Source organism: Anopheles maculipalpis, mitochondrion, assembly GCF_943734695.1.
Source record: "Anopheles maculipalpis mitochondrion, complete genome".
In the NCBI taxonomy this organism is placed as follows: Eukaryota; Metazoa; Arthropoda; class Insecta; order Diptera; family Culicidae; genus Anopheles; species Anopheles maculipalpis.
In genome coordinates, this window is record NC_064606.1 from 1 (window position 1) to 15,364 (window position 15,364).

General features: G+C 22.9%; 13 protein-coding genes and 24 non-coding genes across 37 annotated transcripts; 22 read left to right on the forward strand and 15 right to left on the reverse strand. All coding sequences in view use genetic code 5, as the record gives it.

Moving 5' to 3' along the window:
- trnI(gat) lies at positions 1-78 on the forward strand. The gene has a single exon. It is a non-coding gene; the product is annotated as a tRNA-Ile (tRNA).
- trnQ(ttg) lies at positions 76-144 on the reverse strand. Its single transcript has one exon. It is a non-coding gene; the product is annotated as a tRNA-Gln (tRNA).
- trnM(cat) lies at positions 144-212 on the forward strand. Its single transcript has one exon. It is a non-coding gene; the product is annotated as a tRNA-Met (tRNA).
- Positions 213-1,238, forward strand: ND2 (NADH dehydrogenase subunit 2). Its single transcript has one exon. The coding sequence runs from the start codon at positions 213-215 to the stop codon at positions 1,236-1,238; it is 1,026 nt and encodes a 341-aa protein (YP_010419905.1).
- Positions 1,237-1,305, forward strand: trnW(tca). Its single transcript has one exon. It is a non-coding gene; the product is annotated as a tRNA-Trp (tRNA).
- Positions 1,305-1,369, reverse strand: trnC(gca). Its single transcript has one exon. It is a non-coding gene; the product is annotated as a tRNA-Cys (tRNA).
- Positions 1,370-1,435, reverse strand: trnY(gta). The gene has a single exon. It is a non-coding gene; the product is annotated as a tRNA-Tyr (tRNA).
- On the forward strand, positions 1,434-2,970 carry COX1 (cytochrome c oxidase subunit 1; the record flags this gene model as incomplete). The annotated part of the gene is made up of 1 exon: positions 1,434-2,970. A coding segment is annotated over one exon (1,537 nt), but the record flags the coding sequence as incomplete, so codon positions are not given.
- trnL2(taa) lies at positions 2,971-3,036 on the forward strand. Its single transcript has one exon. It is a non-coding gene; the product is annotated as a tRNA-Leu (tRNA).
- A 1-nt stretch (position 3,037) lies between these two features.
- Positions 3,038-3,722, forward strand: COX2 (cytochrome c oxidase subunit 2). Its single transcript has one exon. A coding segment is annotated over exon 1 (685 nt).
- On the forward strand, positions 3,723-3,793 carry trnK(ctt). The gene has a single exon. It is a non-coding gene; the product is annotated as a tRNA-Lys (tRNA).
- Positions 3,794-3,807: 14 nt separating this feature from the next.
- trnD(gtc) lies at positions 3,808-3,876 on the forward strand. Its single transcript has one exon. It is a non-coding gene; the product is annotated as a tRNA-Asp (tRNA).
- Positions 3,877-4,038, forward strand: ATP8 (ATP synthase F0 subunit 8). The gene has a single exon. The coding sequence runs from the start codon at positions 3,877-3,879 to the stop codon at positions 4,036-4,038; it is 162 nt and encodes a 53-aa protein (YP_010419908.1).
- On the forward strand, positions 4,032-4,712 carry ATP6 (ATP synthase F0 subunit 6). The gene has a single exon. It carries the CDS (start codon positions 4,032-4,034, stop codon positions 4,710-4,712), a length of 681 nt encoding a protein of 226 aa, YP_010419909.1.
- On the forward strand, positions 4,712-5,499 carry COX3 (cytochrome c oxidase subunit 3). Its single transcript has one exon. A coding segment is annotated over exon 1 (788 nt).
- On the forward strand, positions 5,499-5,565 carry trnG(tcc). Its single transcript has one exon. It is a non-coding gene; the product is annotated as a tRNA-Gly (tRNA).
- Positions 5,566-5,919, forward strand: ND3 (NADH dehydrogenase subunit 3). Its single transcript has one exon. It carries the CDS (start codon positions 5,566-5,568, stop codon positions 5,917-5,919), a length of 354 nt encoding a protein of 117 aa, YP_010419911.1.
- Positions 5,920-5,923: 4 nt separating this feature from the next.
- trnR(tcg) lies at positions 5,924-5,988 on the forward strand. Its single transcript has one exon. It is a non-coding gene; the product is annotated as a tRNA-Arg (tRNA).
- trnA(tgc) lies at positions 5,989-6,053 on the forward strand. Its single transcript has one exon. It is a non-coding gene; the product is annotated as a tRNA-Ala (tRNA).
- On the forward strand, positions 6,054-6,119 carry trnN(gtt). Its single transcript has one exon. It is a non-coding gene; the product is annotated as a tRNA-Asn (tRNA).
- Position 6,120: 1 nt separating this feature from the next.
- On the reverse strand, positions 6,121-6,187 carry trnS1(gct). The gene has a single exon. It is a non-coding gene; the product is annotated as a tRNA-Ser (tRNA).
- On the forward strand, positions 6,188-6,254 carry trnE(ttc). Its single transcript has one exon. It is a non-coding gene; the product is annotated as a tRNA-Glu (tRNA).
- On the reverse strand, positions 6,253-6,320 carry trnF(gaa). Its single transcript has one exon. It is a non-coding gene; the product is annotated as a tRNA-Phe (tRNA).
- ND5 (NADH dehydrogenase subunit 5) lies at positions 6,321-8,061 on the reverse strand. The gene has a single exon. A coding segment is annotated over exon 1 (1,741 nt).
- Positions 8,062-8,126, reverse strand: trnH(gtg). Its single transcript has one exon. It is a non-coding gene; the product is annotated as a tRNA-His (tRNA).
- Positions 8,126-9,468, reverse strand: ND4 (NADH dehydrogenase subunit 4). The gene has a single exon. A coding segment is annotated over exon 1 (1,343 nt).
- ND4L (NADH dehydrogenase subunit 4L) lies at positions 9,462-9,761 on the reverse strand. The gene has a single exon. It carries the CDS (start codon positions 9,759-9,761, stop codon positions 9,462-9,464), a length of 300 nt encoding a protein of 99 aa, YP_010419914.1.
- Positions 9,762-9,771: 10 nt separating this feature from the next.
- trnT(tgt) lies at positions 9,772-9,837 on the forward strand. Its single transcript has one exon. It is a non-coding gene; the product is annotated as a tRNA-Thr (tRNA).
- On the reverse strand, positions 9,838-9,903 carry trnP(tgg). The gene has a single exon. It is a non-coding gene; the product is annotated as a tRNA-Pro (tRNA).
- A 2-nt stretch (positions 9,904-9,905) lies between these two features.
- On the forward strand, positions 9,906-10,430 carry ND6 (NADH dehydrogenase subunit 6). The gene has a single exon. It carries the CDS (start codon positions 9,906-9,908, stop codon positions 10,428-10,430), a length of 525 nt encoding a protein of 174 aa, YP_010419915.1.
- On the forward strand, positions 10,430-11,566 carry CYTB (cytochrome b). Its single transcript has one exon. The coding sequence runs from the start codon at positions 10,430-10,432 to the stop codon at positions 11,564-11,566; it is 1,137 nt and encodes a 378-aa protein (YP_010419916.1).
- Positions 11,565-11,630, forward strand: trnS2(tga). The gene has a single exon. It is a non-coding gene; the product is annotated as a tRNA-Ser (tRNA).
- Positions 11,631-11,647: 17 nt separating this feature from the next.
- ND1 (NADH dehydrogenase subunit 1) lies at positions 11,648-12,598 on the reverse strand. Its single transcript has one exon. It carries the CDS (start codon positions 12,596-12,598, stop codon positions 11,648-11,650), a length of 951 nt encoding a protein of 316 aa, YP_010419917.1.
- On the reverse strand, positions 12,599-12,664 carry trnL1(tag). Its single transcript has one exon. It is a non-coding gene; the product is annotated as a tRNA-Leu (tRNA).
- Positions 12,665-13,989, reverse strand: rrnL. Its single transcript has one exon. It is a non-coding gene; the product is annotated as a 16S ribosomal RNA (ribosomal RNA).
- On the reverse strand, positions 13,990-14,061 carry trnV(tac). The gene has a single exon. It is a non-coding gene; the product is annotated as a tRNA-Val (tRNA).
- On the reverse strand, positions 14,062-14,853 carry rrnS. The gene has a single exon. It is a non-coding gene; the product is annotated as a 12S ribosomal RNA (ribosomal RNA).
- Positions 14,854-15,364: the final 511 nt, after the last annotated feature.

A 15,364-nucleotide genomic window follows, 5' to 3' on the forward strand; every position in this document is an offset into this window, starting at 1 on the left:
AATGAATTGCCTGATAAAAAGGATTACCTTGATAGGGTAAATCATGAAATTTAACGTTTCATTCATTATATTATATTATATTTAATAGAATTAAACTATTTCTAAAAGAATCAAAATCTTTTGTGCGTCATACACTAAAATATAAAAAGATAAGCTAATTAAGCTACTGGGTTCATACCCCATTTATAAAGGTTATAATCCTTTTCTTTTTAATTAAAAAGATTTCTAATAATATTTTTTTTATAATATTAATTTTTGGTACATTAGTAACAATTTCTTCTAATTCTTGATTAGGAGCTTGAATAGGTTTAGAAATTAATTTATTGTCTTTTATCCCCCTAATAAATGATAATAAAAAAAATTTATTAACCTCAGAAAGATCATTAAAATATTTTTTAACTCAAGCTTTTGCTTCTTCTATTTTATTATTTGCAATTATTATATTAATATTTTTTTATAACAATAATTTTATAATATTTAATTTATTTAATGAATCATTAATTTTATCAACCCTTTTACTAAAAAGAGGAGCAGCCCCATTTCATTTTTGATTTCCTGAAGTTATAGAAGGATTATCTTGAATTAATGGATTAATCCTAATAACATGGCAAAAAATTGCCCCATTAATATTAATTTCTTATAATTTTATTTATAACTTTTTTATAATTACAATTATCTTATCAATATTAATTGGATCTTTAGGAGGGCTTAATCAAACATCAATCCGTAAATTAATAGCTTTTTCTTCTATTAATCATTTAGGTTGAATAATACTAGCAATAATAAATAATGAAATATTATGATTTACTTATTTTTTATTATATAGTTTATTATCAATTTCAATTGTATTACTTTTTAATAATTTTAAACTATTCTACTTTAATCAAATTTTTAATTTATCATTAATAAATCCTATTGTAAAATTATTTATTTTTTTAAATCTTTTATCTTTAGGAGGCCTACCTCCATTTTTAGGATTTTTACCAAAATGATTAGTTATTCAAAATTTAGTAACAATAAACCAATTATTTATTCTGACTATTAGAGTTTGTTTAACTTTAATTACTCTTTATTTTTATTTACGACTATCTTATAGAATCTTTATATTAAACTATCAAAAAAATTCATGATTACTTAAAAATAATTTTAATAATAAATTATCATTTATTAGATTAATATTTAATTTTATTTCTATTAGAGGATTAGTAATAATATCAAGAATCTATATTATTATTTAAGAATTTAAGTTAAATAAACTAATAGCCTTCAAAGCTGAAAATATTTGTATTAATCTTTTAATTCTTAAGTTTTAATAAATTAAATTATTCCTTTAGATTTGCAATCTAACATCATTATTGACTATAAAACCTGATTAAAGAGAATAATTCCCATAAATAAATTTACAATTTATCGCCTAAACTTCAGCCATTTAATCGCGACAATGATTATTCTCAACAAATCATAAGGATATTGGAACATTATATTTTATTTTTGGAGCCTGAGCTGGAATGGTAGGAACTTCTTTAAGAATTCTTATTCGAGCAGAATTAGGACATCCAGGAGCATTTATTGGAGACGATCAAATTTATAATGTAATTGTTACAGCCCATGCTTTTATTATAATTTTCTTTATAGTTATACCTATTATAATTGGTGGGTTTGGAAATTGATTAGTTCCTTTAATATTAGGAGCTCCTGATATAGCATTCCCCCGAATAAATAATATAAGATTTTGAATATTACCACCATCATTAACTCTTCTTATTTCTAGTAGCATAGTAGAAAATGGGGCTGGAACAGGATGAACGGTATACCCCCCTCTTTCATCAGGAATCGCCCATGCTGGAGCATCAGTAGATTTAGCTATTTTTTCATTACACTTAGCAGGGATTTCTTCAATTTTAGGAGCTGTAAATTTTATTACAACAGTAATTAATATACGATCACCAGGAATCACATTAGATCGAATACCTCTATTTGTGTGATCAGTTGTAATTACAGCTATTTTACTATTACTATCTTTGCCTGTACTAGCAGGAGCTATTACTATACTTCTTACAGACCGAAATTTAAATACTTCTTTTTTTGACCCAGCAGGAGGAGGAGACCCAATTTTATATCAACATTTATTTTGATTCTTTGGTCACCCAGAAGTTTATATTTTAATCTTGCCTGGATTTGGTATAATTTCTCATATTATTACACAAGAAAGAGGAAAAAAGGAAACCTTTGGAAACTTAGGAATAATTTATGCAATATTAGCAATTGGGCTATTAGGGTTTATTGTATGAGCTCATCATATATTTACAGTAGGAATAGATGTAGATACACGGGCCTACTTCACTTCAGCTACAATAATTATTGCGGTACCAACCGGAATTAAAATTTTTAGTTGATTAGCAACACTTCATGGAACTCAATTAACATATAGCCCAGCTATACTTTGAGCCTTTGGATTTGTTTTCTTATTTACAGTTGGGGGTTTAACTGGAGTCGTATTAGCTAACTCATCAATTGATATTGTATTACATGATACTTATTATGTAGTCGCACATTTTCATTATGTCCTATCAATAGGAGCAGTATTTGCTATTATAGCAGGATTTGTTCATTGATACCCATTATTAACAGGATTAACTATAAACCCAACTTGATTAAAAATTCAATTTTCAATTATATTTGTTGGGGTAAACTTAACCTTTTTTCCTCAACACTTTTTAGGATTAGCTGGAATACCACGACGATACTCAGACTTCCCTGATAGTTATTTAACATGAAATATTATTTCTTCATTAGGTAGAACAATTTCATTATTTGCTATTTTATACTTTTTATTTATTATTTGAGAAAGTATAATTACACAACGAACACCTAGTTTCCCTATACAACTATCTTCGTCAATCGAATGATACCATACATTACCTCCAGCTGAACACACTTATGCAGAACTTCCATTATTAACTAATAATTTCTAATATGGCAGATTAGTGCAATGAATTTAAGCTTCATATATAAAGATTTTATCTTTTATTAGAAAATGGCAACATGAGCAAACTTAGGTTTACAAGATAGTTCTTCTCCTTTAATAGAACAACTTAATTTTTTCCATGATCATACTCTTCTTATTTTAACAATAATTACAATTTTAGTTGGATATATTATAGGAATATTAATATTTAATAAATTTACAAATCGATTTTTATTACACGGACAAACAATTGAAATTATTTGAACAGTATTACCAGCAATTATTTTAATATTTATTGCATTTCCTTCTTTACGTTTATTATACTTAATAGACGAAATTAATACCCCCGCTATTACTCTTAAATCAATTGGACATCAATGATACTGAAGATATGAATATTCAGATTTTTTAAACTTAGAATTTGATTCATATATAGTGCCTACTAATGAATTAGAAACAAACGGATTTCGTTTATTAGATGTAGATAATCGAGTAGTATTACCAATAAATAATCAAGTTCGAATTCTAGTAACCGCTACTGATGTCCTTCATTCTTGAACAGTACCATCTTTAGGGGTAAAGGTTGATGCTACTCCCGGACGATTAAATCAAATTAATTTCTTAATTAATCGCCCAGGATTATTCTTTGGACAATGCTCAGAAATTTGTGGAGCAAATCACAGATTTATACCAATTGTAATTGAAAGAATTCCTATAAATTATTTTATTAAATGAATTACTTCTATAACTAATTCATTAGATGACTGAAAGCAAGTAATGATCTCTTAAATCATATTATAGTAAATTAGCACTTACTTCTAATGAAACATACCTTTATTAAAAAATTAGTTTTATACAAAACCTTAGTATGTCAAACTAAAAAAATTAGTTAAATCTAATATTTTTTAATCCCACAAATAGCCCCAATTAATTGGTTAATTTTATTTTTTGTATTTTCAATTACATTAGTAATCTTTAATATTTTAAATTACTTTTGTTTTTTTTATACTCCAATAAAAACGTCTCAATCGTTAAATATTAAATTAAACAAATTAAATTGAAAATGATAACAAACTTATTTTCAGTATTTGACCCATCTACATCTATTTTAAATTTATCATTAAACTGATTAAGAACTTTTTTAGGTTTATTTTTAATCCCCGCGTCATACTGATTAATACCTAATCGATTCCAATTAATTTGAAATAATATTTTATTAACATTACACAAAGAATTTAAAACTTTATTAGGGCCATCAGGACATAATGGAAGTACTCTAATATTTATTTCATTATTTAGTTTAATTATATTCAATAATTTTTTAGGATTATTTCCTTACATTTTTACAAGTACAAGCCATTTAACATTAACTTTAAGCTTAGCCTTTCCTCTTTGACTAAGATTTATATTATACGGATGAATTAATCACACACAACATATATTTGCCCATTTAGTGCCTCAAGGTACTCCTGCAGTATTAATACCTTTCATGGTGTGCATTGAAACAATTAGTAACGTAATTCGACCAGGAACCTTAGCTGTTCGATTAACAGCTAATATAATTGCTGGACACTTACTATTAACTCTTTTAGGAAATACAGGACCAGTTACAGCAAATTATATTATTTTATCTATTATTTTATCTACTCAAATCGCCCTACTTGTTCTTGAATCAGCAGTAGCAATTATTCAATCATATGTATTTGCAGTATTAAGAACTCTTTATTCTAGAGAAGTAAATTAATGTCAACACATGCTAATCACCCATTCCATTTAGTAGATTATAGCCCCTGACCATTAACTGGAGCTATTGGTGCTATAACTACTGTTTCTGGATTAGTCCAATGATTTCATCAATATACAATAAGATTATTTATTTTAGGTAATATTATTACAATTTTAACTATATATCAATGATGACGAGATATTTCTCGAGAAGGAACATTTCAAGGATTACATACCTTCCCAGTAACAATTGGTTTACGATGAGGAATAATTTTATTTATTGTTTCTGAAGTATTTTTTTTTATTTCTTTTTTTTGAGCTTTTTTTCATAGTAGCTTATCCCCTACAATTGAATTAGGTATAACATGACCCCCAGTTGGTATTATAGCATTTAATCCTTTTCAAATTCCATTATTAAATACTGCTATTTTATTAGCTTCAGGAGTTACCGTAACATGAGCACATCACGCATTAATAGAAAGAAATCACTCTCAAGGAACTCAAGGATTATTTTTTACTATTGTATTAGGAGTTTATTTTACCATTCTTCAAGCTTATGAATATATTGAAGCCCCATTTACAATCGCAGACGCAGTTTATGGGTCAACGTTTTATATAGCAACAGGATTCCACGGACTTCATGTATTAATTGGAACAACATTTTTACTAATTTGTTTTTTACGTCATATTAATTATCATTTTTCAAAAAATCATCATTTTGGATTTGAAGCAGCTGCTTGATACTGACATTTTGTAGATGTCGTATGATTATTTTTATACATTACTATTTATTGATGAGGTAGATATTTATAAAGTATAATATTGTATATGTGACTTCCAATCACAAGGACTAAACAAATTTAGTATAAATAATATTAATATTATCAATAATAACATTAATTATTTTTATTATTACAATTGTAGTAATAATATTAGCAACTTTATTATCAAAAAAAACACTATTAGATCGAGAAAAATGTTCTCCATTTGAATGTGGATTTGATCCAATAAATTCTTCTCGCCTCCCCTTTTCTTTACGATTTTTTTTAATTGCAATTATTTTTTTAATTTTTGATGTAGAAATTGCATTATTATTACCAATAATTTTAATTATTAAATCATCAAATTTAATAAATTGAACTATTACAAGACTATTTTTTATTTTTATTTTATTAATTGGATTATACCATGAATGAAACCAAGGGGCCCTAGAATGAAATGAATAAATTTAAATATGAAGCGATTATATTGCAATTAGTTTCGGCCTAATCTTAGGTGAAATTCACCCATATTTTAGGGTAATAGTTAACTATAACATTTAATTTGCACTTAAAAAGTATTGATTTATCAATTTACCTTATTAATTGAAACCAAAAAGAGGTATATCACTGTTAATGATAAAATTGAATTTTTATAATTCCAATTAAAGAAATATAAATGGAATTAAACCATTAAAGATAAAAGTTAGCAGCTTTTTCTTGATCAACATATTTCATTTATATAGTTTAAATAAAACATTACATTTTCAATGTAAAAATAAAAATTTTATTTTTTATAAATATTTAAAGATTAAAACAATCACCCTAACATCTTCAGTGTCATGCTCTAAATATAAGCTATTTAAATTAATTTACTAATACAACCAATATTAATAAAATAATAAATCATAATATGTAACTTAATAAATAAATTTTTAAATTATTTTTTTGAAACTCTTGTAAATATAAAGAATAATTTTTTAATTGAGCATAAATTATTTGACTTCCAAAAAACTCTCTTCATCCCTGGTCAAAACTTTTATAAGAATATAATCCTAACTTTAATGGATAATTAATAACTCCTAATGTAGAAGTTACTGGTATAAACCATATAGATCCAACAAAAAAAGTAAAATTATAAAAATATAAAGCTTTATTAATAAAAAATAAACTAACATTACTTAATAAATAACCAATAAATCCTCCAATCAAACAAACAAACAAAGTTAATAATTTTATTTGTAAAGGTAAACAAATTATAGAAGGATTAAAAAATATTAATCAACTTAACATTCTTCCCCCAATTACTGCCATAACTGTTAAAAAACAAATTCTAAATAATATAGTTCAACCTGAATCATTTAAGGGGTGTAAACTATTACTATTAAATTCTCCAGTTATAGAATAATAACATAAACGAAATGAATAACAAACAGTTAACCCCGTGCTAAAAAAAAAAAGAAAAAAAATAAAACTATTTACATAAGATAATATTACTATTTCTAAAATTAAATCCTTAGAATAAAACCCCGCTAAAAAAGGTATACCACAAAGAGCTAAATTTGCTACATTAAAACAACTACAAGTTAAAGGCATACTTATTCTTAATCTTCCCATAACCCGAATATCTTGTGAATTTTTTATATTATGAATAATTGATCCTGCGCATATAAATAATAAAGCCTTAAACAACGCATGAGTTAACAAATGAAAAAAGGCTAACTTATAAAACCCTATAGATAAAATACTTATTATTAATCCTAATTGACTTAATGTCGATAAAGCAATAATTTTTTTTAAATCAAACTCAAAATTTGCTCCTAAACCCGCTATAAACATAGTTAAACCCGAAATTAACAATAAAAATTGTCTTATTCATCAATTTATAATTAAGTCATTAAACCGAATTAATAAATAAACCCCTGCTGTTACTAAAGTCGAAGAATGAACTAAAGCTGACACAGGAGTAGGAGCAGCTATAGCTGCCGGTAATCAAGAAGAAAAGGGAATTTGAGCTCTTTTTGTTATAGCAGCCAACATAACTAATGCTCCAATTACTATTATTTCAATATTACTTTTTATTATGTCTAAATAAAAGATATAATTTCAACTCCCATAATTTAATATTCAAGCAATTGCTAATAATAAAGCGACGTCTCCAATTCGATTTGATAAAGCCGTTAATATGCCCGCATTATAGGATTTCACATTTTGAAAGTAAATGACTAAACAATAAGAAACAAGACCTAATCCGTCTCAACCTAATAAAATTCTAATTAAATTAGGGCTAATAATTAATATTATTATTGATATAACAAATATCAAAACTAATAAAATAAAACGATTAATATTATAATCTTCTTCTATATACTGATTACTATAAAAAATTACTAAAGAAGAAATCAATAAAACAAATGATATAAATATTAAACTTATTCAGTCAAATAAAAAAGTTATAACAATAGATATTGATTGCAAAGATAACACTTCTCACTCAATAAAATATACTAAATCATTTAATAAAAATTTTAAACTAATAAAAAATAAAGAAACACTAATAGAAATTAAAAAATAAAAACTAACTTTACAATAATTAATCAGTAAATTCACGACCTAAAATGAAAAATTCATATCATTGACACCACAAATCAATATTTTTTTTAAACTATTTAAATAAATTCATAATATACAAAAATTACTTTTTAAAATTAACAAATTTAAAGGTAATCAATGTAATATTAATAATAAAAACTCCCGCACTGAACCAACAGAAAAAAAATAAACCCCAGAATAAATTTTTCCGTGTTGTCTATAAGCAAATAAATATAAAGAATAAGCAGCTCTAAAAAAAGATAATAAAGATAATATAATTATAGAAACTCATGACCAAGCAACAATTCTATTTAATAAAGAAATTTCTCCTAATAAATTTAATGTTGGAGGAGCTGCCATATTACCAGAACATAATAAAAATCACCATAAACTTAATGAAGGTATAAAATTCAATAATCCCTTATTAATTAATAATCTTCGACTACCCATTCGCTCATAAGAAATATTTGCTAAACAAAATAATCCAGAAGAACATAACCCATGAGCAATCATTAAAGCGTAAGAACCAGTTAATCCTCAATAAGATATAGTTAATAATCCGCTTAATACAATTCCCATGTGAGCAACAGATGAATAAGCAATCAAAGCCTTTAAATCAGTTTGACGTAAACAAACCAAACTAATTAATACCCCCCCTACTAAACTAATTCTAATTCATCAATAATTATATTTTATACCTGAAATTTGTAATAAATTAAACATCCGTAATAAACCATATCCACCTAACTTTAATAAAATACCAGCTAAAATTATAGACCCAGAAACTGGGGCTTCAACATGAGCCTTAGGTAATCACAAATGAACTAAAAACATAGGCATTTTTACTAAAAAAGCAAAAACCAAAGATAAATATAATAAATTTATATTTATAAAAAAAAAATTAGTTAATAAAATAAAAGATAAAGTATTTATAAAATTTAAAATATAAAAAATACCAATTAATAAAGGCAAAGATGCTAATAATGTATAAAACAATAAATAAATTCCAGCTTGTAGCCGTTCTGGTTGATACCCTCATCCTAAAATTAAAAATAATGTAGGAATCAAACTAGCTTCAAAAAATAAATAAAATATAAATATACTTATAGAACTAAAAGTTAAAACTAATATAAATAATAAAAATAAAATTATAAAAATAAATAAATATTTATAATTATTTAAAAAATAAACCCTCTCTCTAGCCATAAATATTAACCCACAAATTCAAAAACTTAATAAAATTAACCCATAGGAAATTATATCTAACCCAAAATAATAAGAAATATAATTAAAATAATTCAGAGATCTAAAATTAATTATAAAAATAAAAGCTAATAAAAAAATTAAATTTTGTACCATTCAATAAAAATTTTTTAAAAAAGAAAGAGGAAATATAAACAATAAAACAAAAATAAACTTTAACATTGTAAAATAGAAAAACTCTGAAAATAATCATTACCATGAGTTCGAATTATTGAAACTAAAATAGATAAACCTAATACACCTTCACAAACACAAAAAGTCAAAAAAAATATACTAAAATAAGTTTCATAATTTATAAAATTTAAATAAAAAAATAAAAAAATAAATAAACTTAATACTATATATTCTAATCTTAATAAAGTGGATAATAAATGCTTTCGATTAGAAACAAATACTATACAACCGAATAAAAATATAATTATGGATAAATAAAATATTAAAAATATATTTGCCATTAAATAAATAGTTTAAATAGTTTAATAAAAACATCAGTCTTGTAAACTGAAAATAAAAATTATTTTTTTTTAAACTTCAAGAAAAAAGAAACCTCTTTTTCACTAACTCCCAAAGTTAATATTTTAAATAAACTATTTCTTGATATTACAAAATTAATTATCTCTATAATTTGTTTAATCATAAGATTTATTTTTATACAAATAAAACACCCCCTCTCTATAGGATTAATACTACTAATTCAAACATTTTTAACTTGTTTAATTACAGGAATTTATGTGGACTCCTTTTGATTTTCATATGTATTATTTTTAATTTTTTTAGGAGGAATACTTATTTTATTTATTTACGTTACTTCTCTTTCATCAAATGAAATATTTACGATATCATTTAAATTAACTATATTTAGAATATTTTTACTATTTACAACAATAATAATTTTTATATTACTAGATAAAAGAATTTTAGAACAATTTATTTCAAATATTGAAATAAAAAAATTATCTTTAGAATTAAATTTAATTAATGAAAATATTTTATCTTTAAATAAAATATACAACTTTCCAACAAATTTAATTACCTTACTTTTAATTAATTATTTATTTTTAACTTTACTAGTAACAGTAAAAATTACAAAAAAATTTTATGGGCCATTACGACCAATAAACTAATGTTTAAACCAATCCGAAAAACTCACCCTTTAATTAGAATTGCTAATAATGCTTTAGTAGACCTTCCAGCCCCTAGTAACATTTCAGCTTGATGAAATTTTGGGTCTTTACTAGGATTATGCTTAATATTACAAATTTTAACTGGATTATTTTTAGCTATACACTATGCTGCTGATATTGAAACAGCATTTAATAGAGTAAACCATATTTGTCGAGACGTAAATAATGGATGATTTTTACGAATTTGTCATGCTAATGGAGCTTCTTTTTTTTTTGCTTGTTTATTCATTCACGTTGGACGAGGTGTTTACTATGAATCATACTTATATCACATAACTTGAAATACTGGTGTAATTATTTTATTTTTAACAATAGCAACAGGATTTTTAGGGTACGTTTTACCCTGAGGTCAAATGTCTTTTTGAGGGGCAACAGTAATTACAAATTTATTATCTGCTGTTCCTTATTTAGGAATAGATTTAGTACAATGAATTTGAGGAGGATTTGCTGTAGACAATGCAACCTTAACCCGATTTTTTACATTTCATTTTATTTTTCCATTTATTATTTTAGCTTTAATAATAATTCATTTATTATTTTTACATCAAACAGGATCAAATAACCCATTAGGATTAAATAGAAATGTAGATAAAATTCCATTTCATCCTTACTTTATTTATAAGGACATTTTTGGGTTTATTGTATTTTTATGAATTTTAATTACTTTTATTTGAAAATTTAATTATCTTCTTATAGATCCAGAAAATTTTATTCCTGCTAATCCTTTAGTTACCCCAGTTCACATTCAACCAGAATGATATTTTTTATTTGCTTACGCAATTTTACGATCTATTCCTAACAAATTAGGAGGAGTAATTGCCTTAGTTTTATCTATTGCTATTTTATTAATTCTTCCATTTACACATGCAAGAAAATTTCGCGGACTTCAATTTTACCCATTAAATCAAATTTTATTTTGAAACATAGTAATTGTAGCTTCTTTATTAACATGAATTGGAGCTCGGCCAGTAGAAGACCCATATATTTTAACAGGACAAATTTTAACAGTTTTATATTTTTCTTATTTTATTATTAACCCTTTATTAGCTAAATTTTGAGATAAATTATTAAATTAATTAATAAGCTTTTATAGCATATGTCTTGAAAACATAAGAAAGAAGTAAATCCTTCTATTAATTTATACTAAAATTTATTCATTAAAATAATAAAGAAATAAAAAAAATCTTTAACCCAACAAAAAAAAATAGATAATTTAAAGAAAGTGGTAAAAAACTTTTTCAAGCTAAATATATTAATTTATCATAACGAAATCGAGGTAAAGTGCCTCGAACTCAAATAAAAATAAAAGAAATAAATGTCAACTTTAAAAAAAATATAATACTATAAATATCACTACCAAGAAAAATTACAACAAATAACATTCTTATAAATAAAATTCTAGAATATTCAGCTAAAAAAATTAAAGCAAATCCTCCTCTTCTATACTCTACATTAAATCCTGAAACTAATTCAGACTCCCCCTCAGCAAAATCAAAAGGAGTTCGATTAGTTTCTGCTAAACAAGAAGCTAATCAAACTAATCCTAAAGGAAAACAAAAAATAATAAATCAAACATAATCTTGAAAAATATAAAAATTTAAAAAATTATAATTCCCAACTAAAAAAATAAAACTTAATAAAATTAAAGCTAAACTTACTTCATAAGAAATAGTTTGAGCTACCGCTCGTAGCCCCCCTAATAAGGCATAATTAGAATTAGAAGATCAACCAGCAATTATAACAGTATAAACCCCTAAACTAGTACAACATAAAAAAAATAAAACACCCAAATTAAAAGAATACAATTTAATTAAATAAGGAATACACATTCAAATTAATAAAGATAAAAATAAAGAAAAAACAGGAGAAAAATAATAAGAAATATAATTAGATAACAACGGGTATGTTTGTTCCTTAGTAAACAATTTTACAGCATCACTAAATGGTTGTAATAACCCATTAAATCCAACTTTATTTGGTCCTTTACGAATTTGAATATACCCTAAAACTTTACGTTCTAATAAAGTTAAAAAAGCAACCCCAACTATAACACAAATAACTAATAATAATCTTCCAATTAAAGGTATTAAATTATCAACAATAAACAATACTATTTATAATTAAAAATTATATTTATAAATTCTAAATTTATTGCACTAATCTGCCAAAATAGTAAATTATTTTAATAACTTTCAAAATAATAAAATTATATTTTTTATATTAGGTCCTTTCGTACTACAATATAATAATTAATTAAAGATAGAAACCAACCTGGCTTACACCGGTTTGAACTCAGATCATGTAAGAATTCAAAGGTCGAACAGACCTAAACTTTAAACTTCTACACCTAAAAATAACTCTTAATCCAACATCGAGGTCGCAATCTTTTTTATCGATATGAACTCTCTAAAAAAATTACGCTGTTATCCCTAAGGTAACTTAAATTTTTAATCCTTATAAAAGGATCTTTTATTCATAAATAAATGTAAAAAATTAATAAAAGTTAATTTAATTTTAATACCACCCCAGTAAAATTTTATTTAAAATATAATTTTTAATATTCTTTATAAATTATAATTTATAAAAATAAAGATCTATAGGGTCTTCTCGTCTTTTAATCACATTTTAACTTTTTAATTAAAAAATAAAATTCTATAAAATTTTTAAAAAAACAGTATATATCTCATTCAACCATTCATACCAGCCTTCAATTAAAAGACTATTGATTATGCTACCTTCGCACGGTCAAAATACCGCGGCCCTTTAAAATTCAGTGGGCAGGTTAGACTTTAAATAAAATACAAAAAGACATGTTTTTGATAAACAGGTGAATATATTTAATTTGCCGAATTCTTCATTAAAACCTAACAATTAAATTACAAAATAAAAATTAATATACTAATTTTATCATAATTACTAAACCTTTTTTATTAAAGTTTAAATTTTAATAAAAAATTTAATTTAAATTAAATAATTTTATATAAAAAATAAATTATAACAAATTTATTAATGATAACTATTTTTAAGCTTACATTTATTTAAAAAATTATAAAAATATAAAAATTTACTTTAAAGCTCATCCCTTAAAATATTATTTTATCAATTTATTAAATTTATAAAATTAAATTAATAAAATTGATAAACTAAATTAAATTTATTTCTTAAAAAACTAGATATATTTTAAAGCGATTAACGTTTCATTTCTAATTATATATTTAAAATATTTATTCTACAATAACTTTTATATATAATTAAATCTTTAAAATTCGAGAAAAATTAATATAATAATTAATTAATTAATAAACCCTGATACACAAGGTACAATAAATAAAATTTTCTTTTAATTTAAAAATTTTTCAAATTATTTCAATATTCTTTTAAAATACTAATACACTATAATTAAAATTATTAATTCATTATAAATTACTAAAACAAAGAAATTTAAAATTATTTTTATTAAAATAAATAAATAACAAAAAAAATTAATAAATAAATATTATCAATTTAAATTGATTTGCACAAATTTCTTTTCAATGTAAATGAAATACTTTACTAATTAAGCTTTAAATTGTCATTCTAGATACACTTTCCAGTACATCTACTATGTTACGACTTATCTCATTTTAAAAATGAGAGCGACGGGCGATGTGTGCATGTTTTAGAGCTATAACCATATAAATAATCTTTTTTATATTACTATTAAATCCACCTTCAATTCTTTATTTCAAAAAAATATCCGTATAAATAAATTTATTGTAATCCATTTCTACTTAAACATAAACTGCACCTTGACCTGACATATTATTTAATAAAATATTTAGAAAATTATTAATCTTATAATATATTCTGATGACGACGATATACAAATTGAATACAAATTTAAGTAAGGTCCAACGTGGATTATCAATAACAGAACAGATTCCTCTAAATAGACTAAAACACCGCCAAATTCTTTAAATTTTAAGAATATAACTAATACTACTTAAGTATTTTAATTATTTAATTTTAATAATAGGGTATCTAATCCTAGTTTATAACAAAATTTTTATAGCTTAAATCACTCATTAATTAATTATAAATAAATTTAAAAATTTCACCTAATAAATTTATAAATAAATTAAATAACACATAAATTTAACTAATACTAACAATTTTTATTTGCATCATTTGTATAACCGCAGTAGCTGGCACAAATTTTACCAATACTACATATTATTACTAATTCAAAATTTCTTTTATAATTAATATTAATTACTGCGAATAAAATTAAAATTTTTAATTTTTAAAATTAAAAATAATTCACACAAAAATTTACATGTAAAATAAAATAATAATAAAATATTTAACTAGAATAAAATAATATTATAAAAAATTATCAAAAATAATTTATTAAATTTATATTTAATTTATTTATTTTTTTAATAACAAATATAAAAATATAAATTTATATTTGTTTATTTATTTAATAAAAATTTATAGTACAATCATCTCAAAAAATTTTCCCCTAATTTTTTTTTTTTTTTTATAACATGTATTTAATATATATATATATATTTATTTATTTTAATTTATTAATTATTAATAAATATATAATTTATAAATTTATATAATTATATAATAATAGTTAATAAATTTTAATTATTTAATTATATAATTTATTTATATATATATATATATTTAATTAAATATTTTATTAATTAATATATCTTTTTTTTTCCAATTATAAGACTATTTGGTCTATAATTTATATCACCCATATATTATAAATATTTTATATATGAAATATTTATATTAAAATAAATTATTTATATAATAAAAATTTTATTTTTTGTTCCGTTATTTTTAAATGTTTATTTAAATAAATAAATAAAAAA